Raw genomic sequence first — 26,137 nt, 5'->3', positions numbered from 1 at the left:
GCCGAGATGGTGAGAGTAGGGCAGAGGTCAGATCTTTTGTTCCCAGGGTAGCTAAGAGTCACAGATGACTCAATATCACCTAAGAACAAGAAATCTGAAACCATGGAGATCACACCGAAACTGAGTCTGAAAGCCTCAGTAAAGAGTTTGAACCTTGAACCAAGAGGTTGACCGGAAACAAAGGACCCATGAACCTGGAAAAGAACCCCAGTTCAGTGGGAGGAAAGTGGGAGGGAGCAGATAGAGGTGCTGTTTTATAAGGTAATGATGAGAGGAGCCTTGAACCCAAAGTCACCATTTCCTGGAATTCTCCCTTTTTACTGAGAAATTATAACCAGCAATTTCTCTTCCATCTTGTGTTTTTGTGGTGCTACTGAGAAGGTGACAAGAACACAAGGTTTGAGAGCACGTGCCACTTTGAAAAAGTGGTTTTGTCAAGTATAATGGTCCCAGGCAGATGAGCAGCTTGTACTTAAGTAGAATGCTTTAGTCCCAGTAGGCAACTCGGAAGCATGAAATGTTTTGGAGCCCCACATGGATTGAGGGGGCTGGGTCCTGAGAGGTTGGCTTTTTCCCCTTTGAATTCTCGGTTGTACTCACAGCAGCTTTTGGTTGCCAAAGCAAGCAGATGAGAGCTAGCAGCCGAGCACGTTGTTTGACTGAGGTCCAAGTTTTTAACACTTTGCCTTAACTCTTACACAGTTACGGTAGAAAAATCTTCCCTGAAGCAAAGCAAACTTCTTACTCTTATCTAATCTTTCAGAAGATTTAACCAGGAGACCTCAACTCTCAGAATTATATAATTAGCCTTTCTACAAAGATGGTGCCAAAAGCGAAGAAGGAAGCCCCTGCGTCTCCCAAAACTGAAGCCAAAGTAAAGGCATTGAAGGCCAACAAGGCGATCCTGAAGGGCATCCACAGCCAAAAAAAAAAAAAAGATCACGTCACCCACCTTCTGGCGGCCTAAGGCGCTGAGACTCCGACGGCAGCCCAAATACCCCTGGAAGAGCGCCCCCCGGAGAAACAAGCTTGACCACTATGCCATCATCAAATTTCCCCCGACCACTGAGTCAGCCATGAAGAAGACAGAAGATAATAACACACTTGTGTTCATTGTGGATGTCAAGGCCAACAAGTACCAAATTAAACAAGCTGTAAAGAAGCTCTATGACATTGATGTGGCTAAGGTCAACACTTTGATTAGGCCTGATGGGGAGAAGAAGGCCTATGTTCGACTTGCTCCTGACTGTGATGCTTTGGATGTTGCCAACAAAATTGGTGTCATCCAAACAGTCCAGCAGGCTAATTCTAAATAGACATTTTGCTCACAAAAAAATTATATAATTAATAAATATTTATTGAAACCCACAGTTACTTTTATACAAATTTTACACCCTAACATAATGACTAGCTGGTTCTTCTTGGTAACAGTTTCTGGCATAGCCAGAAATAGGATTATTGTTGTATACCATTGAGTTGGAGTTGGAACCGACCCATAGCTGACCCTCAGGTTGGTTTTCAGAGAGAGTTAATTGCATGAGAGGAGATTGCCCATCCTTTTCCCGTGAAGCAGCTGTTGATTCAAACCGTGTGCCTTCGAGATTGTGGCACAGCTTCTTGCCACTAGGCCGCCAGCGCTCCCTACCAGAAATGGGATTTATTTTCTTTTCTTTAAGATTTTTATTTTATTTATATATATATTTTGTAATAATTTTAATGAACATTTACAGATTTTGGATTTCCATTCATTCATTGCTGCACTTCTCTCCCTGTCCAGCCCTCCCCTGCCCAGATTTTATTTTAAAGTTGTTTCTCTAGTTATAGACCGAAATGCCAGAATGCCTAAAGATTTAACATTCTTCTCTAGGAAATAGGCCTAATTGTTCTTTTATTTTTCTGAATAAAGAAATTTAGGCAGAAAGAGGCTGGTTTGCAATGATAAATCAGTGCATACAGCTCACTAGAGGCATGGAGATGTGGAAGCCCAGGAATGTATTTCCCACATCTGCAGCCAGAAATTGCTGGGTTGGTGTAAAAGTTCATCTTGTATTCTCTTAAGAAATGTGAAAAATATTTCCCTTCTTCTTAATTTATATATTGAGCACTTGATAATTTATGAAGCCCTTTCTTACCCATTATCTTGTAGCTTCACTTCAACCCGAGTTTTTATCATTGTGTATTTTATTGTATTGTGTTGTGTTGTGTTGTAGTATAGTGGAGTAACGTTGTTGTAACAATAATACAAGTGAATGGTTTTACAAATAGAAATTAATTTTCTCACACTTCAGAAGGCTTAATGTCCAAATTCAAGAAAAATGTCTTTTCTTGCCTGCTTCAAATATTCATAGTCCTGGACTAGTATGTTTATCTGCCTCCGTAGTTAGGTATTATCTGTCTTCCCTGTGTGTCTGCATGCCTGGGTCTGTGTGTAATCTGCTCTTTCTGTAACTCAGAAGCGATTAGATTTAGAATGAGAATCAACCTTACTTGAATATGATCTAGTTAATGTAAGAACAAAAATGAAATTTCCAAAAAGATTATACCCACTAGTACAGGAGTTGAGATTCCCTCACGTGTTTGGAGAGGACCACAATTTAATCCACAAATACTGTTTTGCAAATCTGAATACAAATGAACTGAGTTTAGAATAACGTACTGATTTGCCTAATTTCACATGGTTTCAAAGTGGCTGTACTCAAACTAGATTTCCATTTTAAGATTTCCTTTCCAGTATCTTTCCATAAAGCATGTTGTCTTTGAATTCTCGTCAGTGCTTCATTGTATGCTTTTTCTTTTAACACAGATTCAAACAAAGGACTTTTTATTCCCCTCCCCAGTGGGGAAATAAAGGATTCCCTGATAAGTACTCCTGTAACCCAAGGCAACAATATACCAGATCAAAAGTTAGACGCTTTCGCGATGGGCACACAGGTAACATTTTCATTTTCCAGGCTGTTGTGTTGACTGGTCAATAATTAAATGTAGTGGACTCTAAGTTATTTATGAAGAGGAGTTGGTTGGGAAAAGCATTTGAGACCCTTTTAGGAAAAGGAAGGAAAAGACTAATTTCAGTTGCTTCTGTTCCTCCCTCCTATGAACCTATTATCAAATAAGCATATAAAGTTATACATAGAACTTTGACATATTTTATACCTAATATTTTGGCTTTTATAGCAACAGTTTGATTTCTCCTCAGGAGAAAGATGGGCCATCTGCTCCCACTAAGAATCTCGGAAACTTGATAGAGGGTTGCACTGAGTTGGACCTGACTTCACACCAATGAGTTTTACTTTCTAAGGATGTGTTTTCATTTTCAAAGAGTTCCAAGCAATTCTCACATCCCTGTAGTACAACTGTTTTGTAGGCTTGAATCTCTCAACCCAGGATCAGATTGAAGATCTGTTTCCCTAGATTGTGAGGATGGGCTTCCTCAATTAATAGGGGAATAGTCTGAATGCTTGGTCTAATAAGCTTACATCTAAATTCTCATGGCTCATTTGTACCTAAATTTTCAACCTCCTTTTAGAAGCAGCAAATGGCAAGAAGGGAGATGTCAAGTGACTGTCACCAGGAAGATGGTAAATATTTTGCTCACTGAGCTTATTTCCTCACATTAATCAGAGAAATCTGGATGTATTGAGATTTCAGAGGAAGTGAAGTTATTTTAGTTTGGGGCCTTATTTTGTCAACCCTTAGTTGTTTTCATGAGATTTTGCTTTGATGCTTAATGACCTACAAAGTCTTTCTGTTTGAAAAGTGACTATTCTGATTTCCTTGGTGTTTGACGTGTGTGTGTATGTATGTGTGTGTGTGTGAAAGAGAGAGAGAGAGAGTGTTTTTTGTGCTTACTGACCTGCTTTTTCTTATCTCTATTGCTATCTTTTGGATTTTTATCATTAATACATTCCCCCCCCACACCAGTTTGGAAATTATACTTAATTTCTATGCTTGGAGTATTACTTCAAAATCTTTGTGTCCATAACTGAATGCAACTTAAAATCCTCTAATACTTTACCTCTTCTCTTGAATAAGGCAAAGACTTTAGAGCACTTTACTCCATTTAATATCTTCTAACTTCTATATTTGGTATTATAAATTTTAATTCATTCTCTATTTTCTAAAAACCCACAGCTATTTTTATAGTTAATATTCATTTAAATTTATCCATGATTTAAGCACTTCGTTTACTCTCAATTTCCTTTCTTTCAGCCAAGACTTACTTTCTGAGATTGTTTTCCTCCTGCTAATAGTACATTCTAGGGAGCTCTGATGATGTAGAAATTTGTACTGCTAACCCGAAGTCCACACTTCTCTGGCAGTTCAAATCCCCCAGTGACTGCTCAGGAGAAGAATGACCCATTCTATTTACAGCCTCCAAAACCCTACCTAGGTCTACAATGTGTGTGAGGATTTTTTAATAACATATCCTTAGAATTTCCTTTAGTATACATCTGTTACTAAATTAAATGACTATTTCATCATAATCCTTAAAAAAGTACTTTTGTTAAGTATAAATTTATAGGTTGGCAGTTATTTCTTTCAAAATATTGATAGTATTCCACTTTATTTTTACTATGTTGGTTGCTTTTGAGAAATCAACTGGAAATCTGTAACTTCTATATATATCCTGTTTTCTATTCTCTGGATCCTTTTCCAATTCTTTTCCCCCCTTAAATTTAATTTTTTTGTTTTGTTTTGGTTTGTTACTTAACCAGCTTGGTATCTGTTGTGCTCCTTGAATGTGTGAATTATGTCTTGCATTAATTTTTCAAAAATACTCAAATACTATTTGTATTCAATTTTTCACTCAATTTTTTGAGACTCTTGAAATAAATATTTGTGTTAGACAGTGTTAGATTTTCACACTGTTCTCTTTCTTATTCTGGCTTTTATTTATTGTGTCTCTGGTCTGCCAGTTCACTGATATTCTCTACAGCTGTGTCTAATCTGTTGTTAAGTTTGTCTGCTGGAGTTTTAATTTAAATGATCATTTTTTAATAGGCTGTGTCAGTTAATTTCAGTATCTGCTAAGTCTGTTTGTTGTCTGTTTCTCCTGATTCTCATTCAAGTTGGAAATTCCTCACTTCCTTTAGTTCAAGAGAGATGGTCTGATTTACCTCATTTATTGTTACTTGAAACAGTTCACCAATAGCTTAAATTCTTAGCTTCATTTTTGGTGCTTAGAGATACTATTCTACAACCTTTACTGCATTGTATATGAGACTAATATAAAATACTGGTGTCCTTCTAGGTCCTTGAAATGAAAAGAGTTAAAGTTAATGTGCCTAACCTAGTTAATAATTTGTTGGGTGGTTGTTGGGGTTGTTTTTTCTTTTTCTTAAAGGAGCCCTTCAGAAACTCTGCGCCAAAGAGCAGAGAACCTTCTCTTTCTTTACACTGTCCCATCTGCCTCATTTTGTGGCATTTTTGAGATGGCAGATACAGCCCTCTGAGAGACATGCTTTATAGCTAGGCCAGAGCTTTTGATAGATTTTTCATTACTGCACTTTGAATGGACTGGGATAGTGGTTCCCAAGGGTTGAACACCTCGGCCTCCGTTTGAGGCTTAGGAATGGGAGTAGGTTTGGCTTTGTTGCAAGGAATCTGTGATAGCATGGACCCATTAACTGCTGTATAGATTCAAAACATAAAATTACAATTATTATCATGTAGGGGTAGGTGCAGTGCATTTTTAAAAATGAAAATGGTATCTACTAAAGTCTTCACAGCTTTAGGAAGGAATTCCATGAGATTAGTCTGAAATGAAAATTGTCTCTAGAATGTTACAGATTCTTTACTTTGGGACAGATGTTCCATATGGGTTTTGTTGTGTTTTTCCATATATATATATATATATATAGTCCTTTTATCACTTTATGCAATCTTTTATAAAATTTAAGTAATTTTTCCCCCAAGAACTTTTTCTAGTAGACAGACTGTGTCCAGTGAACTCCAAGTGGGCCAGGGAGAATTCTCATCATATTTTTATTTCCCCTTTGATGGTGGTTAGAATTCAGACGCTACTCACCTCATCAGTCCAGAGTTCGATCCCCAGAGAAGATGGCTAGAGAAGGCTACCACGTATCTTTTTTGGATAATAAGTCATCAGGTTCTTCTCCAGAAAAAGACTTGAAACAAAAACCTGATACCTATCAGCTTATCCACGATGTCTCACTGGGTAAACGCCTGGATGTGGGGGATTCTAGCCAGATCCATCCCTATCAGTTACCTTCAGATATTGGTCTGGAAAATTATGATAGTCATTATCCTCAAACTCTTTCCCTGCATGAAAGTCTTGGTAAAAGGCCTCAGAGAAGCAAGAGCTACCGAGAATATAGTACAAAGTCTTCAAATGACACAAAGGCTGCAGCATCCCATTCCTGTGGAGACTTGTTGACTTCTCTGTCTAATCCTGACTCCAGCACTGGAAGACTCTTGAAGCTTAGTTCAGGTAATAGCTTCCCATCAATTTATAGATCTTTTTCATAGGTGTGAAGATAGAATGTGGGTTAGTATTGCAAAGTTTAGAATTAGTATTTGTTAAGTTACATTACAAAAAAAGTTACAGTGTGGAGTTGGAACTGACTCAGAGTTTAGAAGCTATCAATAGCATGGGAGGATACTGTCCATCTTTCCCCTCAGATCCACTGGTGGATTTGAACCACCAGAGAGGCACTGCCTTGGGCTAACAGCACAACTTCCTACTGACTAGGCCACTGGAGCTTCCTTGAATTAACTTAGCATTTTTTTAGATTGTATTTCATAATGACCATTGATCAGTGGAACCTCCAGAAATCTGTAAGATGAATATAAGGTGATAAGAAAACTTACAGAAACATGAACTTCATATTTCTACAAATTTCATAATGATATAAAATTCTGGGACACATTTTTGGCAACTTCTAAGCTTCTCTGGTTACAGTCACTTTTAATCTGAGTTACTTTCAGAAAAGGCTAGTTTCTGGCTATCTTTCAGCCTTTTATTAATTCAACCAATTCATCACACATCAACTATGTACAAGACACTCTTCTCAGTCTGCAGACGTAGTAGCAAACTAAAGTTCTCGATTTTCCTGAAGTTTCTATTCTAGAAGGATGTTGTTTGTTGCTAGGTGCTGTCGAGTAAAGCGTGACTCATAGTGACCTATGAACAACAGGTCTGAAACCTGTTTTTCTAGAATGATAGAATATATGAAGGAGGGAAGGGTAGAGAGCTCTGATGCTTAGTGGTAAGGTTTTTGCACTGCCAGAGCAAAGGTACATAGTTCAAATCTACTAGCTGCTCCATGGGAGAAAGATGAGTAACCAACTCTGGTGTGATTTCCTGCCTCTAAAAATCCACTGGAGGGTCAGCTATGGGTTGGTTCCGACTTGATGGTCCACAACTACAACAGACAACAAGGACATAGCGGGAAAGAAGCTAACATGGTAATCTATATCAGGTTGGGATGAGTACTGTGAAGAAAAAGAATGTAAATATCTAGACAGTGATAAGGCGATATTAGATAAGAGTGGTCAGGGATAGTGCCCTTGATATGACATTATACACAGACAGAATGGAATGAAATGAGAGTAAAAGTTGTGAAGATAAATGGAGGAAGAATTTTGTAGACCGTGGAAACAGTGCAAAACTCCTGAAACTAGAACTTGACTGGCCCGTTAAAAGTATAGTCAGAGGGGAGCTCTGGTGGCCTAGTGGCAAGGACCTGCAACTGCAATCCCAGAGGCGCACGGTTCGAATCCACCAGGTGCTCTGCTGGGGAAGAAGGGACAATCTCCTCCTGTACCAGTCAGATCTGATTTGACGGTACACTCACACAAAAATAATAAAAAAATAAAAATTAAAAAAAAAAAGTATAGTCAGGTCAGTCAGTGTTGCTGCTTTGGAACGAAGGAGGTTAGATGTGTAGATGAAGCCGGAGAGGTGAGATTAGAATCCATTGGCGGGTTGGTAGCAGAAAAGTGATATAAACAGACTATAAAAAAGTACTCTGCTGGGTTGAGAATAGAATTTGAGAAGAAAGGATCAAAACAAAACACTTTCAAGAGGTTAGAATCTGGGTAAAGAGAATGGTGGAGCAGGGAAGAAATGGGTGGATTCTGACTGTGTTTGGATACAGCACTCCATGATTCACTGAGGGATTGAAGGTGAAGTGTGAGAGAAAGAAAGTCAAGGTGGTGTGTGTGAATAACTGAGAGAGTGGAATGACTTTATTACCATGGAAATACTAGAGAGGAGGAGCAGGGTTTATTTAGGAGCTCTGACATCACTCCCAGGGAGAAAGGTGAGCCACCTCTTCCCGTTAAGATTGTTGGTGGGAAACTGCGTGGAGGGTCACCGGGAGACCGAATCAACTTGACAGTGGTGAGGTTTTCTAAGTGAAGGATTTGTTTAAATGGCTTAGGTTTGAGAAACTGTTAAAAATCTTCCCAAGGCACCAGATTTTAAAAAAAAAAAAATGGACATATTAGGCTAGAATTCAGGGAATAAGCTGGGACTAGAAATAAAAATTGGGGAATTAGAGATAAATGGGTGACATAAAGACTCGGGCTGGATGGGCTCTCGCCTAAGGAGTGAAGATAGATAAAAATAATCTGAGGACTGATTCTGGCTCTCCAACAACTAGAAGTTGGCTAGGTAAGGAGAAACTAATGTGGAGGCCAAGAAAGGAACAAACAGCAATGAAGGAGAAGAAAGTGAAGTGATATTCTGGAAGCCAAAGAAATAATGCTTTTCTAGAAGGAAGAAACAAGCAATTCTATGTGAGATGCCTACAATAGAGTAGGAATGAGTCCCGGGACTGAGCAATGATTAAGATATTTGGCAACACAGAAGATATTAGTGAATAGCTTCAGGGGAGGCATGGGAATAAAAGCCTCATTGAGATGAGTTGAAGAGAAAACTAGAGGAGAGATAATAGAACTAATGAGTACAAACAATTCCTTTAAGAAGCTTTGTGCTGAAAGGGAATAGAAAAAAATGAAACTGTGGCTGGATCCGAGGTATGGGGTAAAGGAGATCTTGATGGAAAACCCCTCTAATTGCCGTGGAATTGGTTCCATTCATGGCTGAGCCTCCACTGGGTCTCAGAGAGTGAATTGTAGTGGGAAGAGAAAGCTCATCTTTTCCTCATGCAGCTGATGGATTTGAACTGCCAGGCGTACTGCCCTTTGGTTAGCCACCTAACACCCCATGCATGATGCCACCCCAGCTCCCCTGAAATGCCCTCCTAGAGTGCAAATTAGTGCCATGGCAAAGAAAGAACAATGATAAGAAAAAACCCTTGGATAGTCAAAAGGAGGGAAGCAGGAGTGGCATCCACTTCTGTAAACAGCTTGCCTCTGGAAATCCTATGAACCTGGAGAAAGGATGAAAGTTGCGCTCGCATGTGTCGAGGACTTTCGCTCATAGGGTCGCTGTGAGTCGCCTATGACTCCACGGCGCTTACCAACAACACCACAGTCAAAAGGAGAGGGAATTTGACCCCTCTGTGGAGAGGTTGGCCTTAGAAGCACAGATGGTCGGTCCATTTGTATAACAAGAAGGAAGACAGTTGATGGTATAAATATGGGCAGTGATTGGATCTCGTAGACACTCGCTGTGATTGCCTCTGTTTTCTCAGTGAAATAACAGAAGGTCGGCACAGCAGAGTGCGGACAGTACTATGTTGGAAGTTTGAGGAGACAAAAATAAAAATAGGTGAAATAGTCATTTCAGAATGGAGATGTATAAACTGACAAGAATAAAATATTAAGAGGGAGCTCTCGTGACTTAATGGCAGGGAGTTGTGTTGCCAGTGCAAAGACACACAGTTTGAAACCATCAACTGCTCCACGGGAGAAAGATGGACAGTCTCCTTCCATCTGATTAATTAATTGCCTCTGAGAACAAGCTGGAGGGTCTGCGATGAGTCAGTTCCAACTTGACAGAGCACAGTAACAACAGGCAGTATTGAGGGCCCAGTCAAGATAGTGGTTATGAGCTTAATTCTGTTAAGGTTGTTCTCTAGCCATTTTCCTTTACTGCGATGTTGGCGTGGGGGAGATGGACAAGTTGGCTTTAACCAGAGCTGGAGTTTTATAAGGTAGAAGGAGAAAGAATCCAGGGAGTTGGGGGGATGTGCTAGGAAGTATTATGATCTTTGGACTCCAGCTCGGGGAGGGAGTGAGATAAGATGGGGTTGAGGGTCAGCTTGACCTCTTAGCCTTTTTCCTCCACAGATCTGTATGCCACGACCCATTTCAACAGTGACCCTGGCCTGCTGGTTAGTGTAGAGCAGCAATTACCCAGCAGTCTCAACGACTTAACGCCACCGCATGGATCTTTATCCAACAACTCCGTCCTGGGAAACTCTTTGCGGACCCTGATGCTGCCTTCTGGGTCTTCAGAAGAGAGAGAAGCTTTGACCAAGAGGTCGTTCAGCCCAGCCAAGAGAGGCTTCAAGCGTAAGGACAATGTCCTTGCCACTCTGAACCCAAAGCACGGCTTCCGAGAGGCCACAGGCAGTGAGGCAAGTGTTGGCTTATTTGTGCTTGTGCAGGAAACACATTGAGCCCAAGATCAGAATGGGGTTGGTTCTCTTGGGGTGGCAGTGGTTCTGACCCAGAGTGTTAGAAATTCAAAGGGGTTTTCAGAGACCTGATGTTATTTCTACGAGCACTCACTGAGTTCTCCAGCTTGCCTGGCGTAGTTTTAAGTGTTCCCATTTACTGCAAAGGGAGTGAAGGACAGGCATTCACACACTGAATTGGAGAACAAAGAAAGACCTCATGTTTGTTGACAGCCTGTACTGAGTGTGGAGATGGGTCTCGTGCAACTCTTACTTTAATATAAATTTTTGGTAAAAAAATGAGATAGTTGAAAGCAACTTTTTTTTTTTTTTTTTAGTTGGGATCTTTTAGGGGGTAGATCTATTTCTCCTTTCTCTACATATTTTTTTGTTCAATCTTCTGAATTTTAAAAGTGTGGCTGAGGTTGGGAATAGTTATGATTTTTGTCTACTAAAGGGGGCAGTCTTGTAATACTTCATTTTTTGGCATCTTCCTCTTCCACTCCTCATTCCCAGCTTTTGATATATGATCAAACGAGCATTTTATATGTTTATGGGGTTAGGATGAAAGTACAGTAACACTTCAGATATTAGAAATACTATATTAGTAAGACATGATCTAGGGAGTTTTTAAATGTCTGTTTTATGTACTATTTTTAAAAATAGCAATTAAAATATCAAGTCATTCTAAAAATGGAGTTTTATTCTGAACTATCTTCTACCTCTTTCTTATTAGACATATTTTTTAATAGTGACATCTTTGAAAGAGCTGCTTGCATGTGATAAGAGAAATACATTCTTTACTTTCTAGAAAGATTTAAGTCAGAAAATTGCTAAAAAGAAAATATTTTTAAAGTTGTTTAAAAAAATCCTTTCACCATCAGATATGACATTAGGTAATTAATGATAAGTTTAGGTATTGGTTTTTGTTTACATTAAAAGAACCAGATTAGGAAATAATTTGTTTCTTCTTTTTATCAGCATTCTGGAAGCCCATGACACTTTATAGGAAAGATTGGTAGATCTCTACAATAACACTCACTATTTTCTTTATTCCGATATGAATATATATGATTCTTAGTGAATTAAAATATCTTTAGTACTGGGTCAAATAATAACATTTAAAATATTGCAATGCATTTACTCTTATTATATATTAAATATGATGAGACCTGGTGGCCTAGTGGTAAAGAGTTGCACTGTCAACCCAAAGGTGTGCAGTTCAAAATCACCAGCTGCTCCACAGGAGAAAGGTGGGCATCACGCATGAGATTTACTGACTGCAAACCTGCTGGAGGGTCACCTCTGAGTGCTTCTGATTCGACAGCACATGTACTAAAAAAAGTCTATTGTGATTTAATTTTTATCAAATTACTTCCCAACACTTTAAAAATTTTTTACAGTTTAATAGTTCCACAGATAATCTTGTATCATATATATCTGTGCCAACAGAAGTAGTTGTTTATTTTCTTCTGAAAAACCCTACAGAAAAGTATGTTAGAAGATACTGCTATCTTTGAAATGATAATGTGTTGAATTTGCTTTGGATATAAATAAAACATGATTCAAATCCAAACAGAAAAGTTAAAAGATCATTTTTTAAATGTGGGTTTTTTTAAAAAAATGGTAATGCTTTAAATGTCTGGATTTGGGGTTCCTGCTTCCCTTATTGTGTAAGAGTGACAACGGTTGTTTTTCTGTTTGTTTTTTTTTTCTTGAGTCTCTCTCTAGTGACCTGGACAGTTTGCATGGTTTGCCAGGAAACCACAGTCCCCCGATCTGTGCCAGAACTTCCCATGTGGCGACTGTGCTCAGAGAACTCCTAGAGCTGGTGGACAAGCACTGGACGGGCTCTGGCTCCCTCCTCCTCAACAAGAAGTTCCTTGGTGAGCGTGTTCTCGGTTCCTGGAGGAGGGCGGCAGCCTGGCTTCTGCTCTGTGCTCTGGTAAAAACCCGGTAGCCACCTTCGCAGGCAAGGAGAATCATCCGTGTGGTCACTTCCCGAAACTTCTCAGGAACTCTGCCACTAACAAATCTTGGCATTGCTTCTGCCCCGTTCTGAATCCGCTCTCTTTCCTCATGCATCTGTTGCTTAATTCCTCCTGCGATTTTTATTTTATAGTCTCCGGGTTATAAAGAGTGGCTGGACATGTAACAGTGAAAATAGTAATGGGAATGGATACACAAAGATCTTAGCCTCCTTGGGAACGTGTCAAGAATACAATCGAAATTGCGTTTGAGGCTCAGAGTTTGGAGGTGACTCTTAGAGATTGATTCTTTGGAAGTAGGAGTGGCATCCACTTCCTAAACCACATGCTTCCGAAAATTCTATGAACTTGGAAAAAAGGATGATAATTATAGGAAGGCTTCAGGCCTTTTGTTCATAGGATCACTATGAGTTGTGCACAACTCAACGGCAAAACAACAACATCATTTGAAAATTAGAATGAGTAAAATGACTTGGACTCTTTTACATTGTGTTTGTGCACGTGTTTTTATTGTTGTTCCTGGGGTGGGTGCTTTTTTTGTGTGTTTTTTTGTTTGTTTGTTAGAAAACCAGGAGAAAATAGTTTTACAAATGGTTAGCTTTTGAGAGTTTATTTGTTGTTTATTAGAAGAATTCAGAGAGCTTCTGGTGATGGTAAAAGCTTGAAAACGTGGAAATTGTTTGGGTTTGCTGCTGTTTTTCTCTCTTAATTTCTAGAGAGGGACACGTTGTTGTTGTTGTTGTTAGGACCCTGCACCATTGTTGTGACCTCTGAGGCCATAGGGAGACCTCCTGGCATATTTCCCCCCCTCCTCTTTTGGCTCTTTGCAGCAAACTTTATAGCAAATTCTCCATTGAAGCTGCTAGTCTTCAGTAAATAGATAGTGATACACAGATCTTACAGTTATAAGGATCTGCTGGGTGTTTTTCCATTGAGGACGTGGGGCATAATTTGTCCTTTATAAAACACCTCTTGCAGTCATGCACTCAATTCTTAGCACAAGGAGACAGTAGATTACTTTTTTTTTTTTTGTCCTCCAGAGCTGGTAGTTATTCTCAAGGAATTCTGTGCTTTCACTTTTAAGATGGACCTTTGCACTCACCCTGAATTTTTGGCAGGTCCTGCCCGAGATTTGCTTTTGAGTCTGGTGGTCCCTTCTCCTCCTCAGCAGTGGTGTCGGGGGCATCCTGAAGACACTTCAAAAGCCTTCCGCAGGAGGGAGATGGTGCTGAAGGAAGCTGGGCAGCTGGTGCCTAATGATATGGTAGGCCTCTCCTGTGATCCTTTCCTCGGCTTCCTCTGTGCCCTGAAGGCCATTCTCACCATGAAGCACCTAGACACATTCCTGAACCAGAATGTGGAGAAAGCCATCCGGGCAAATCTGGAGCACAAGTCTTTTTTGGCCCCAGGGCAGTTTGGAAATTCATCAGGGATCACTCCCTAGCCTAACATCTAATCCAAACAATTCTAACAAAAGACTTGAAATAGTAGGAAAGAAAAGCAAACAAACTCTAGAATTAAAAAAAAAAAAGAAAAATTAAGACCATGTTCTTAAAGGTTATCATTTGATTCCAGTGAAGGAAGGTGATTGCTCTGAGATTGGCCTTCTCTCCTGAGGGAGGGAGCTAAGAATCCTGACCCAGGAGCCATGCCCAGAGCATCAGTCTGTTGAACTTAGCTCTGGAGAGGAAGAATGAATGCATGTCCCCATGCTTTCTCCTCTGTCCTTATCATGGAAGGATTTTCAGACACCACATTCAACCCTAGAAAATTTAGACAAGTGACTGTGAATGCTGGCCACTTGTCAGAATGATCACTTGTTCTATAAGAGTAGTGGCTAACTCATGGGTAAGATTGGACTGTGGGATACATGTGTTGGCTGCATAGGAGCTGTGTTTATTAATGATGAACTCAGATTCTGCTGAGTCATGGAGATGCTGCGGCCACTCTGTTTATCACTTAAACAGAAGTTGCTCCCCAGCTTCTAAAAGCACACCTCGGGGTTTCAGATTCTTTATGTGTTTGCATTTCCTTTTCTGATCTAAAGGAAAGTTTGAAGCAAAAACTGGTCCGAGTGCTGGAAGAAAACCTTGTTTTGTCAGAAAAAATTCAACAGCTGGAGGAAGGTCCCATCGCCTCGACTGTGAGCGGGCACCAGTCCCATGCTTATGGTGAGTTCAGGAAAGCCATGTGTCGTGTCCAGAGACAGCTGTTTGTGTCTAGATGACCTGTTCAATAAGCATCACCAAGAACTCATAATCAAGACAGGACATTGCTCCCTCTGGCTTTCTCGGCAGCCAGATATAAACAACCATCCTGCCTTAGAGTTCTGACTTGCAAGTGACTTAAGTTACAAGGTGAAGCTTTTATTTTTTTAGATTACTGTTACCTTTTCTCTGATTACAGTAAGAGAATATGTTCTTTATAGAAAGTTTGAAACCCTTGTTCTTGTTAGTTGCCATCAAGTCTTTTCTGATCCCAGATGTACAGAACAGAACCTGGTCTATAGCATTTAACGGCTTTGACTTTCTGAAAGGAGGTTGTCAGGCCGGGCTTCCAGGGTGCCTTTCTGTGGGTTTGAACTGACAACCTTTCAACTAAGGCTAGAACACTTAACCACCTAGGGACACTTGAGAAATGTAAGGAAATGGAATCCTACTGCTCAGAATAACTGCTATGAGTATGTTTTTAGTATATTTTCTTCCAGTTTACCTGCATGCATATCTTTTTAACTCAAAAGTTTAATTTGTGCTCTGATTTTAAGAAGGAATTCACATGCCATAAATGTATACATTTTAAGTTTAATGAGCTTTGACAAATATATCCGTCCCCATAATCCCATCCCAATCAAAATCTAGAACATTTCTTTGAGTCTAGAAATCTCCTTTATACCCACTCTGCAGTCAAATTTCCCACCCTCCAAAAAAAAAAAAAAATTTCCCACCCTCCACCCCAAGTAATCACTGATCTGCTTATAGACTGACGTTGTGAATTTAAAAGGACATGCGCTGTATAATACCACACAGATTTATCTATCCAGTCCTCTCTAAATTTGTTTGAGGTTTGCTATCATAAAGCTGCCAGTACTTAAAACATTAGAATATTCTAAAACATTAGAAAATTCTAAAGAATTTCTAAATATTCAAAAGAAAGACCTGAAATGGAAGACAAGACTCTCTGACTGACTTTGCTGCCTTCTGATAGAGCTGAAGTCCAATATTTATAATATTATAAACAGTGCTGCTATTAATATCTATTTGTATAAATCTTTGTGTATATTTCAGACTGTTTTCCAGGGAGGCATTCCTAGGAATAGAATTAGCTGGTCAAAGGACATGGACACTTGGACGGAAACATTTCCATATCCACCTCATTTTCACTCACATCAGCCATGTAACAGAATAGCTTTTTCATACCACTTCTGCCAAATGAAAACTGATTTTTCACTTGTCATTTAAGTCTTGATTTCACTCGTTTTTCACTTATCATTTGAGTCTTGATTTCACTTATCTTTCATTTATTACTTGGTTATTATTATTACTACTTTAGGCAACTGTTTTATAAAAGTCACACCTCTACTTTAAAACTCTAGCTCAGTACCCCTAAACAAACATTAGGGATATTTGGATTCCTATGAAGAACTTGATTTGGAAGATAGTACTGCATCTCCAGAGTTAATTCCGACACTATCTGACTCTAGGGCTTGAAAAATCCAGGCACCCAGTCTCCATTTATCTCCTCTGAAAAGAAGTTGAGGTTTTTCTGCTAGATACTTCTCTTCAGCCTTTGGCTTGCTGGTGGACAATTGCAGCCCTGCCTTCCACGCTGTGGAACCTTGTTACTCAAAAGTGTGAATCTCAGATCAGCAGCATTACCCTCACCTGGGAGCTTGTTAAGCGGCTAGAGTATTCGCTTCGCCTCAGAACTACTGAAGCAGAATCTATTTTTAATAAGATCCCCAGGGGACTTGTAAGTGTATTAAAAGAAGCACTATCTTGAAGACTGACTTCTTAGAAGCTGATTTCCTGTGATTTTCCCTACGTTATGAATGCAGGCAGTGGTAATGAGTCTGGGGAGGTAAGTGTCTTAGCTACCAATGCTATTTCTATGAGCACTCATTGAGTTCTCCAGCATGCCTGCATAGTTCTCGGTGTTCCCACTTACTGCACACGGAGTGAAGGACAGGCATTCACACACTGACGTGGAGAATGAAGACAGACCTCATGTTGGTTGACCGCCTTTGCTGAGTGAGATGGGTCTCGCTGAACCCTTAGAACCGTGCTGTGGGGCAGGGGTCAGCTCCAGTGAAATGCAGGAAAGGAATTGGAGTGCACAATATTCAGTGGTTGGATTTTAATTCAAACCTTTCTGTAGCCAAACCCCGTATCTTTGTCTCTATCTCTACTGTCTTCAAGGGAGGGAATGGTGAACAGAGTGGGATGAGTGCAATGAAGCCCCAATTCTCCAATCTGCCCACTTGAGCAGTTAAGCTTTACTTAGAGACTTTGCAGCTCGGAATCCTGCTCACCCCTGTTACCACACCCTTTGTAGATGATCTTCTGCGTAAAAACCAACAGCTGAACCAGCAGGTGGCTTGCCTGAGCCAGGAGCTGGCCCAGCTGAGAAAGCTGGAGGAGACAGTGGCCCTTCTCCACGAGAGTCAGAGGTAAGAGAGTCTATGTAGACGGCTTCTGGAGGCAGATGTTTCCTTCTCTGTATTTCCTTTGTTTCACTTGGCAAGTTAACAGTTACACATTTGGTGAACTGATTCTGTATGTAAACCTCCCGTATCTAGGGAAGTTAGCTCAGTGCCTAGAGAACTCTTTCTCAGGTCACACCAGGGACTGTGCGTCTTTGTTGGCATTGCTGAGTTCAGTCATTAATAGTTTCACATTGTGCCTATCGGGACCCTGGTTTAGATCAGCTAACATCCCTTGGTCACGTCTTTTTCAGTCTATTTCAACATTTTTCTCCTCTCCCACCTGCCTTCAATTATGTATGGGGAATTTGTATTCCTCCTTTCATAGATTAACAGGGGCATAGAATACAGAGTGTGGCTTTAACAGGATTTCTTGGAAATAAATTCGCAATATTATATGTTAGTTCTTGTTCCTTTTTACAGCTGCATAGCACTCTACTGTGTAGATGATAGTAGTTTATTTAACCATGTCTCTGTGATGAACATTCAGGTTAACAATATTTTGCTATTGAAAGTAGTACTCAAATGAATAGTATTATATGTATATACTTTTTTTGGGCCAGTGTCTGGATGGCTAATCTAGAGTCCAAGAATATGGTTATGACTAACTAGCACCATTAGTTAATCACATTGGCAGCATGTATTAGAAGTTAAGGTTTGGGAAATTGGAGACCTGGCCAGGTGCCAGCCTCCCAGCACTTCCACTTAGCTCACGGTGAGAGCGCTCTGGAGAGCCTGCAATGAGCGCTTACATAAAATGTGAACTATGCTGTTGGTGCAGCCACTCTGGAACATAATCAAACAGAACCGCAATGAAGAAAGAAACTGCAGGCCTGCTTTTACAACCCCCTCGTAAACTGGGCAGTTCTTTCTATTTTAAGACGTTACTTCATTTTGCAGTGTATCTCTAGTGAGCATTTTGGATCTGAATGGCTTCCCCACGCCTTTCATCATTTCATGCCCGTCCTTTTCCCTCGTGTCTCAGATCCCTGGTGGTAACTAATGAGTATCTACTGCAGCAGCTGAATAAAGAGCAAAAAGGTTATTCCGGGAAAGCGCTCCTGCCGCCTGAGAAGGGCCATCATTTGGGGAGATCATCGCCCTTTGGGAAAAGCACGCTGTCATCCTCCTCACCAGCGGCACACGACACGGGTCAGTATCTGATACAGAGCATCTCAGATGGAGGCTCGGAGGCTGCTTTGTGGAGCTGACACCTTCGCTCTGCTTGCCCCCCAGCCAGGGGGGGCTCGCCACGCTGTTGCCCCAGTGTACTGGTTCTTACCCACAAAGACAAAGAAAAACTTACTCTGATTGCATTGTATTGGTCATTTTTTTAAAAAAATGGCTGTCTTGTTTATCTCCATCTCCTCCCATCAAGTCATTCTTTCCTTCGGCCCACAGAAATAGTTGGCACTTGGTCCTAGGCATTGTATCACATAGAAACATTTGGCAGAAAATGTTGAAAAAGAAAAAACAAAACAAACCGAACCGCTAGACCCTTTTCTTGGGTGTTACATGAAGGGGTGTAGTTGGCGGTTAAAAGGAGCATTCGAGCTCAGGTGCTAGGACGTTAGGAGAAGGAGATGAGAGAATTCTTACTTCCTCATTCATCAAACATGTTTTGAGTTTCTTTTCAAAAGAAAGTGAAAGGGGGGCAGCATCTGGTATTTTTTGGGGTGCAGCCAGCAGTTTAATCAGGGAGAAAAGCAAAAAGCTCCACAGATGATGGCACTCAAAGCTTGTGACGGGAATCAACAAGCCATCCAAGAGCTTAAACACTAAAAGTGAGGGCAATGCGGTGCTGAAAGAATATGTAACACGGGAGCCAGACCTAGCTTGGCAAGTGTGATGGCAAAAGAGTTCCCTGAGGAAGTGGCCTTTCAGCTGAGCCCTGAGAAAGAACGAGAAGTTACTAGGTAAAGTGTAAGGCCTGAGGGCAAGACAGTGGGGAGAAGCTGGCGGCAGAGGTGATGAGATGGGAAACACATGGCCCATTCAGGGAACCGAGGGGCTGAGAAGAGGCACCTTGAAGGTTTCCAAGTGGGAAGGGAGGGGGAGACAGATTCGCATTGTGAAGATTTCCTGTCAGAAGGGGGCCCTGGTGGGGGGTGAGGGCATGGAAGAAGATGTAAAGGTTCTGGAGGACCTAGAGGAGGCTGGTGCTGTCCAGGCTGAAGATGCAGCTTCTGAGATGTTAGCTTTGAGCTCAACGTCCGTGTGTCGTTGGTTACTAGGTGTCATCGAGGCAATGTTCACCTCAAGCCGACACCCCCTCTCCCCCCCACCCCCACGTGAGAGGACAGAACTGCCCTGGGGATTTTCTCCTTTAACTGCCAGACTTTAGTGAGCAGCTGAATGCTTCATGACTGCATCCCAGGGCTCCTTGTGTGATGTGGAAGTATCCTGTATTCCAACCCAGGCACACACTGCTTTAAGCTTATTTGGACTTTTTTTTAAAATCAATGGGAGAAAAGGAGTTGTGAGTATGTTTCGTAGGTGGTAAGTGCTGCTGGAGTGTGTGGAGGGGGCCAAGTCCACGTTGTGCTGCGGGTCAGGAGGGGAGCAGACAAGTTTGCATCCCTGACCCAGCTGCTGTGCAGGGCGGAGAGTTACGGTTGATGATCACGTTCCTCTGAGTTGGAAATAGAACCTGCAAGGTCCCAAAAGCTGCTCTCTGTTCAGCCTGTCAGGACAATGGCAGCAGGGGCAGCAGGGGTGACTCTGCCAGACCCGTTCATTCGATCCCTAAGAGTCTTCCTGGCTCTGGGTGGGCCTTGATTTCCTTCAGACACCAAAACCAAGACAATTCAAAAGCACACCCATTGCTGTTGGGTCAGTTCTGGCTCGTAGTGACCAACTAGACAAAGCAGAACTGCCCTCAGAATTTCCCAGGCTAAGAACCTTTATAGAAGCAAACAGCCTAATGCCTATGAGGTTAGAGTTTGAGGCCCAGCTGGCTCTTGCTCTCAGCTCCTCCACACTGATATTCCTGGGGTGAATGGGCCCTCTGCTCTTCCCACCCACACACGGACAGCTCCCTCAGCCGGACAGCTCCCTCAGCCGGAGTCTGATAACTGACAGCCCGGCCCACTTTGGAAATGCCATTCAGTTCTTTTCACTATGAAGAGATTTCAGAAAGTAAAAGCCAGATAATGTGGGTTTTACTTCTGTTAGGATTGTTTAAACAAAATTTGCAATTCAAACAAATTTCTCAAAGCCTGGGGGAGAATCATTCCCCTGGATAATTGCTGGTGGGAGGGTGAAACTGTGAAAATCCTTCCTGGAAGGTGCAGGGAACTCAGTTAAGAGAGTGAGGAGGAGTGACATGGAAGGACCGGGCAGCTGTCCTGGATGGCAGGCTCTGCTGTGGCCAGTGTGCTGATCTGGCTCCGCCCTGAAATTCTCACCTCACCCCTGAATCACTGTTGTGAGCCATGCTATCACCATACACCATCACTAAGTGAAGCTGAGTTCAGAAACATCCTAGAGGACATGGCCAAGCACTGAGAGAATAAAGGCTGCCGCTTTGCCGCGCTATCTCAGTTAGGGAAGGAGGCGAGTATTTACAAGCCATGTGCCTCCCAAGCCTCTTCTAGCGCCCATGGGAGCTGCCATTGCCCGGGGAGGCCAAGCCTCGCCACAGCAGGAAGGAAGGAGAGCTGGCCCCAAAGCGTTGGCTGTGACAGTAGTTCTGGCCTAACACCTTGCTCTTCAGAGGGGAGAACAAATTGCAAATGCTCAAGAGTCCTGGGGTGTTGGATAACTGGAGAGGGTGAGCCTCCCACCCACCTGCTGAAGGCCGGCATTCAGTGCTAGGTTGCACTGTCAGCTTCCCAGCCCATTTCTGGGAATCAGTATTAAGGCCTTCTGTGGCAGAAAACACCGGGTCTATGAGACAGGAGGTACAGCTTTGGCCTCGATTCTGCAGAAGCCCTCTCCTCACCTAGAAAATGAAGGAATGGAAGCACATACCCACTGAGGGTTTTTTCAGGTTCTATTCTCTGTATTCGGAGCTAGAACCCAAAATGACTTGTCCTGGTCGCACCAGGGCCTCTGCCAGGGCTTAGCCTGGGCCTCATCTGCTGTCTCACCACTCTGCCTGCTATCAGAGACGAGAGGAGCCTAATTGCCGGAAGGTAAGATGTGATATCTGAGTTAAAAGGCTCTGGGTTCCCTAAGGAGCATCCTTGGGCGGTCTGGCTCCAGGCTAATGGAAGGGATGGGTGTTGTTTCTTTCTGGGCAGGGCTCCCCGCAGCAGAGAGTGATCAGCAGGGTGTGCCATGTAGGGGTGCTGTTTTGTGGGGGTCTCGAGGTATACATGCTATTACCTCCATCATCATCTACCCAACCAGGCCATTTTGGTACAAAAGGTGTCTTTTATTGAGGTCTGGGGAAGAATTAGGCACTTGGCCAGAGCAGCAGTTTAAATATGAGTCAAGCAGGCAAGGGTTAGCCATACCTGGGGCCAGGCTGGGGTGGTGAGGCTATCGGCACAGACTCTCCAGAGAGAGATAAGTTGGCAAGGGGCACAGGAGGAGGAGGAGGGTGCATAGCAGTCTGGGTCAGAGACCTGATGGGCTGGCCCCATGGGGCTGGGCAGGACGCTCTGGGTAGCTCATCTGGCAGGTTAGGGGCCGACTCTTTGCTTCACGTGCCCCTTGGGCCTCGGCCTGAGCCTCTGGCGGGGGCAGTTATGCCGGGGGGCCTTCCCAGGCCTCATTTCTTCACCTTGGCATCATAGGTGCCCGCGTTCTTGTAGGCACTCACGTAGCCACTGTCATCCAGGATGTCCTGCCGCCCTGCAATGCCCTTGCCCTTGCCGCTCTCATCAAATCGCTCCTTGTGGGAGCCCGTGTACTTGCTGGTGTCGGTCAGCCGTTCCACGGCCCCTCCTGTTTTCGCTTTCTGTTTGAATAGAGTTTCCCCATGCACACCTGGTAAGGGAGCCCAGTCCTCACCTCCTCGTGAGAATCCTCCCACGACCCCAGGGGCCACAGCAGAGCACTCACCGTGACCCCCACGTTGGCTGGCTCCTTGCCGGCCACCAGCTGGCAGATCGCATCGAAGGCCTCCTCTTTGCTCTTCCCTTTGAACCGCTTGGTTGCCAGCTCTTCGAGGGCCTTCTTGAACTCCTCGTAGTTGATGACTCGAGCCGACTTCCCCCTGCCAGGCACGTGGGCATCATGAGCTGTCCCCTGCTCCAGGGTTCTGCCTGGCCCTGGCCTCCCCGCCCCCGCCTTCAGGGGCCATTGGAAGCAGGGACTGCCTGGAGCTCACTTGACTTTGGAGAAGACGATGTCCACATCCGTCCCTGTCACGGCCTTCCCATCAGCCACCTTGCAGTCTTTGCACAGCTTGGCCCAGTTCTTGCCGTTCATCTCTTGCCCGCTGGCCTTGGGGTCACCATGGATGGCGAATTTGCGGAAGCTCTCCTCCAGCCCAGCGATGTCCGTGCTCTCTGCCATGCCGGCCTGTAGGGACCCGCCTTGATCACCTCCCTGCCAGGCTGCACCTCCCCTCCCCAACACGGAGCATCCCGTCTCTGCTGCTGAGACTCAGCTGTGGGTTCGTCTGCTTCATAACTACAGAGCTGGAGCTGGTGCTGCGTGGGGACGGGCCCATTGGGGGCACTGTGGGCCCAGAGCCCGAGAGGGGTTAGGACGAGCCCCAAGAGGAAAGGTCCTGTTGCTTAGTGCCAGCCCTGGCTCTGAGCAGGGTTAGAAGATGAAATCATGATGCCCACACCAGGCTGGGAACAGAGTGACACTGTCCAGAAAGATTGTGAGGGCAGCAGCTGGGGACATGGCTTTGTCTGGCCCTGGCACAAGGCCTGCCCGGGTGGAAGTGAGGGTGGCAGAGCAGGGCCCTCTCCCTGGGGGGCCCCACGCCAAGCTGGGTAAGGGCCAGGTTGCTGGTTGTGCAGGTATTTTGTGAAGATTGTGTGTGTGTAAGGTCATAGGCCCCAACAAGACCCAATCCAGACCTGAGAAGCCAGAGCCTGTGCAGGGGTGGGTGCCCTAGGCAGGGGTGTAGCTGGCCCAGCCGGGACCTTGTTACTATTTGCTGTTAAACAAAAACATGAGGGGAGCTGGAGCTTGGTGCTGGCCTGGCCACAGTTTGTGAAGCCTGGAGACAGTTGCTAAGGGAGGGTGGTGCTGCTTGGAGAATGTTGCTAAGGGCAGGCTGGTGTCAGGGCGTCTCAGGGAGAAGCTCCCAGTGCTGCTGGGCTGGGCTGGGCTGGGGAACAGGGGCCCATGGTTGGGGCAAGCCAGCACTCCCAGAGCCTGGGGCACAACTGTGGCTTCCTGGCCCCTTGCCACTCATTGGGGCTGTAACATCCTAGTATGTGGAATTTAGGAAGCATAGAAAATTGGAGGACTACCCTGAGTGGGAGGCATGTTGGTGAGTGGGACTGTGCCTTGGCACTGCCATCCTGACACCTACACCCTGCCTTGAAGCACCCTTGCCCAGTGCTCATGCCTTAGGTCCTCCTTAGAGGCCCCTGACCACACCCTAAGCACAGCCATGCCAGTCTGCATACACAGCCCTGCATGGCACCCACACACACTCAGCACTGGTCCTCCACAGTCTTGACTGGCACCCATTAGCCACACCCTGACATCGGTGTTGAGGCCCCCTCTGATCCAGCACACTCTCAGTACTGCATTAAAGGCCCTCTTCCAACTCACACAGCCTCTACTGCAGACCCCTGGCCACACCCCTGGCCGCACTGCAGCATCCTCCAGCCACATGTCCACACCTCATGTGCCCTCCGCATCTATGCCACACCCTGTCCTGAGGTCTGCCTGGTAGTACCCTCAGCCCTTCAGTGAAGTATCCCCAGGCACCCTCAGCCCCACCGCATTTCCCCCCCACGCAAAGCCCTCTCCATACATGGTAGCTGGGTCTGAGGCCTCCCTGACCACACCTTCCACCCTGCACTGCAGTGCCCTCCATCCCCACATCCCTGGCCCTTACTGGGACCCCTGACAGTTGTCTCGGCAATCACACACATCCCCTAAGCCCTGTGACAGAACCCCTGTCCACACACCAGCAGCACTTACTTTCTCCATTGCCTCAACAATTGCCTCAACGATGCCCTGGATTACCTGATTTCCTCACTCTCCACAGAACGCAGCCCTGACCACACCCTCAGAACCCCCTTCCTTTGTCCAGCTCTTGGTGCCCTGTGTTGAGACCTTGGGACCACACTCCCAGACCTGCACTAATGTCCTCAGTGCCCACACCCATTGCTTTGCATTTGCAGGCCCCTAGGAACTATTTTGTTTGAAACTCCCCTGCACCCCCTACTTCCTCTGCTCCAGCCCCCTGACCACAACTCTGTCCTGTTCTTCATATGCTTCAGTAACCATCTACCTGGGTCAGTTACCCTAGGCCCCCAGTCAGAGGCCTTGCTCAATACCCCTCTCCTCCACTACCATCAGCTTAACACTGAAAATCCCTCCCCAGGGCCCACGTACCCACCCCCAAGTTACAGCCTCCACTCCTCCAGAGCTGAGCTCTGTGGGACCACAGCCCCAGTCTGCAGTGTACGCGCCTCTTGCACTGCCTAGATTTAACGCCCTCCCACCAGGGCCCAGCATTTGCTTTGTCTAGGATGTTTAGGCAACACGGGATGCTTTTTCCAGTGACTAGCGAGATCCAGCGTCCAGTGCTCACTCCTGTCTGTGGGAAGATGGAGTCTTGGTACTCCCAGGCTGATCAGGTGGAGACAGGTCGCAGGCTGTGGTCCCAGGGGTCTGCAGGCCATGATGGAGCGGCCACGCCCGTGGACGGGGGCCACCTGCTCGCTCCCGCCGAGCCAGCTGGAGTCTTCAATCAGCCAGGGCAGGAGGTGAGGGTGGGGGTGGGGCTCGCCGGGGCCTGGGCAGGGCAGCTCAGCTGGCGTCCCCAGCTTAGTATCAGGGGGACTGGGACCCTCCCGGGCTGCTCCTCCCCTCGCCCTTGAGCATGCAGGGTACTGACTAGGGTGGTCGGCGCCCGGGTCTCCTACCGGCTTCTACCTCGTGGCTGCTCCTGCAATGCACGTTCTGATGGACTGAAGGACCCAAGAACAGACTGACAGACGCGAGACACCAGGCAGCCCTGCAGCTCTGCTCCCTGCCGGCTCCGGGGCGGGACTGCAGCCCGGGCGGCTCCGCTGTATTATCCCCTGTTTCTCTGTCTCCATAGAGACGCCGAGTCCCACCCCTGGGCCTGTCTCCGCGGGAGAGTGACCAAGGTCACGCTGGCCCCGCCCCCGGCCCCGCCCTCCCGGTGCTCGGGCTCCGCGGGCGGAGCCGCTCCCGCAGCCTCAACCATCACCCCCGGACCTGTCCCCAGTCCTGACTTCGGGGGTCGTGCAGTCCTCCAATTGTCGGGGGTAGGGTCCAGGGCCTAGCACTGGGGTCTGGGGGCGGGGGGGAACAGTGATCAGGCCATGTGTGCCCAGTACATGACCGCAGTCCCACTTCCAGGAGTAGGCACCGGGACCTCCGGGCACCCTTCCCAGCTCTCTAGGTCCCCTCCTCACCGGCCTCTGCTCCTGCAGCCTCTGCTGGAGCCTACATCCTGCCTCCGCCTCTCTTCCCCTAGTTGTTATTGTTGTGTACCATGGAGTCTGAACTGACCCACAGCAGATTCTCAGAGGAGATTGTCCCGCCTTCTCCCATGGAGCAGCTGTTGGATTTGAACCATATGCCTCTCGGATTACAGCAGAGTTTCTCATCATTAGAACATCAGAGCGCCCCTAATTTTTCCAAGTGTATATCCTATTTTCAAGGAAAACAGCCTCTTGTGGGTGGCCTTTAAAGGCCTTTCCTAGCCAGGAGTCCTGCACCAGAGCACTTCAATTCCTCCTGTGTCTCCCTGCGACAGGTTGGGGGTCCCCGCCCCCCTG

At 45.0% G+C, this 26,137-nt stretch overlaps 2 protein-coding genes across 2 annotated transcripts in view; one reads left to right on the top strand and one right to left on the bottom strand.

Annotated features, from left to right (window-relative positions):
- LRRC36 (leucine rich repeat containing 36) overlaps positions 1 to 18,448 on the top strand; it is a 38,745-nt gene extending 20,297 nt beyond the window's left edge. Inside the window, exons 6-14 of the mRNA XM_006878695.1 lie at positions 2,804 to 2,931; positions 3,527 to 3,578; positions 6,011 to 6,451; positions 10,222 to 10,511; positions 12,271 to 12,436; positions 13,657 to 13,802; positions 14,586 to 14,709; positions 17,090 to 17,204; positions 18,223 to 18,448. Coding sequence (XP_006878757.1) covers positions 2,804 to 2,931; positions 3,527 to 3,578; positions 6,011 to 6,451; positions 10,222 to 10,511; positions 12,271 to 12,436; positions 13,657 to 13,802; positions 14,586 to 14,709; positions 17,090 to 17,204; positions 18,223 to 18,448 — 1,688 coding nt within the window. The remainder of the gene's footprint in view (positions 1 to 2,803; positions 2,932 to 3,526; positions 3,579 to 6,010; positions 6,452 to 10,221; positions 10,512 to 12,270; positions 12,437 to 13,656; positions 13,803 to 14,585; positions 14,710 to 17,089; positions 17,205 to 18,222) is intronic.
- Positions 18,449 to 21,594: 3,146 nt separating this feature from the next.
- On the bottom strand, positions 21,595 to 25,412 carry TPPP3 (tubulin polymerization-promoting protein family member 3). The gene is made up of 4 exons (XM_006878694.1): positions 25,263 to 25,412; positions 22,516 to 22,709; positions 22,248 to 22,401; positions 21,595 to 22,143 (listed from the first exon to the last, which is right to left on the bottom strand). Exons 2-4 carry the CDS (start codon positions 22,701 to 22,703, stop codon positions 21,955 to 21,957), a joined length of 531 nt encoding a protein of 176 aa, XP_006878756.1. The 5' UTR covers positions 22,704 to 22,709; positions 25,263 to 25,412; the 3' UTR covers positions 21,595 to 21,954.
- Positions 25,413 to 26,137: the final 725 nt, after the last annotated feature.

The sequence above is a fragment of the Elephantulus edwardii genome, unplaced genomic scaffold, assembly GCF_000299155.1.
Source record: "Elephantulus edwardii isolate Elephantulus edwardi_28Jun2011 unplaced genomic scaffold, EleEdw1.0 scaffold00001, whole genome shotgun sequence".
Classification (NCBI taxonomy): domain Eukaryota; kingdom Metazoa; phylum Chordata; class Mammalia; order Macroscelidea; family Macroscelididae; genus Elephantulus; species Elephantulus edwardii.
The sequence above is the reverse complement of the archived record's forward strand: the minus strand, read 5'-3'. Positions and strand labels throughout refer to the sequence as shown.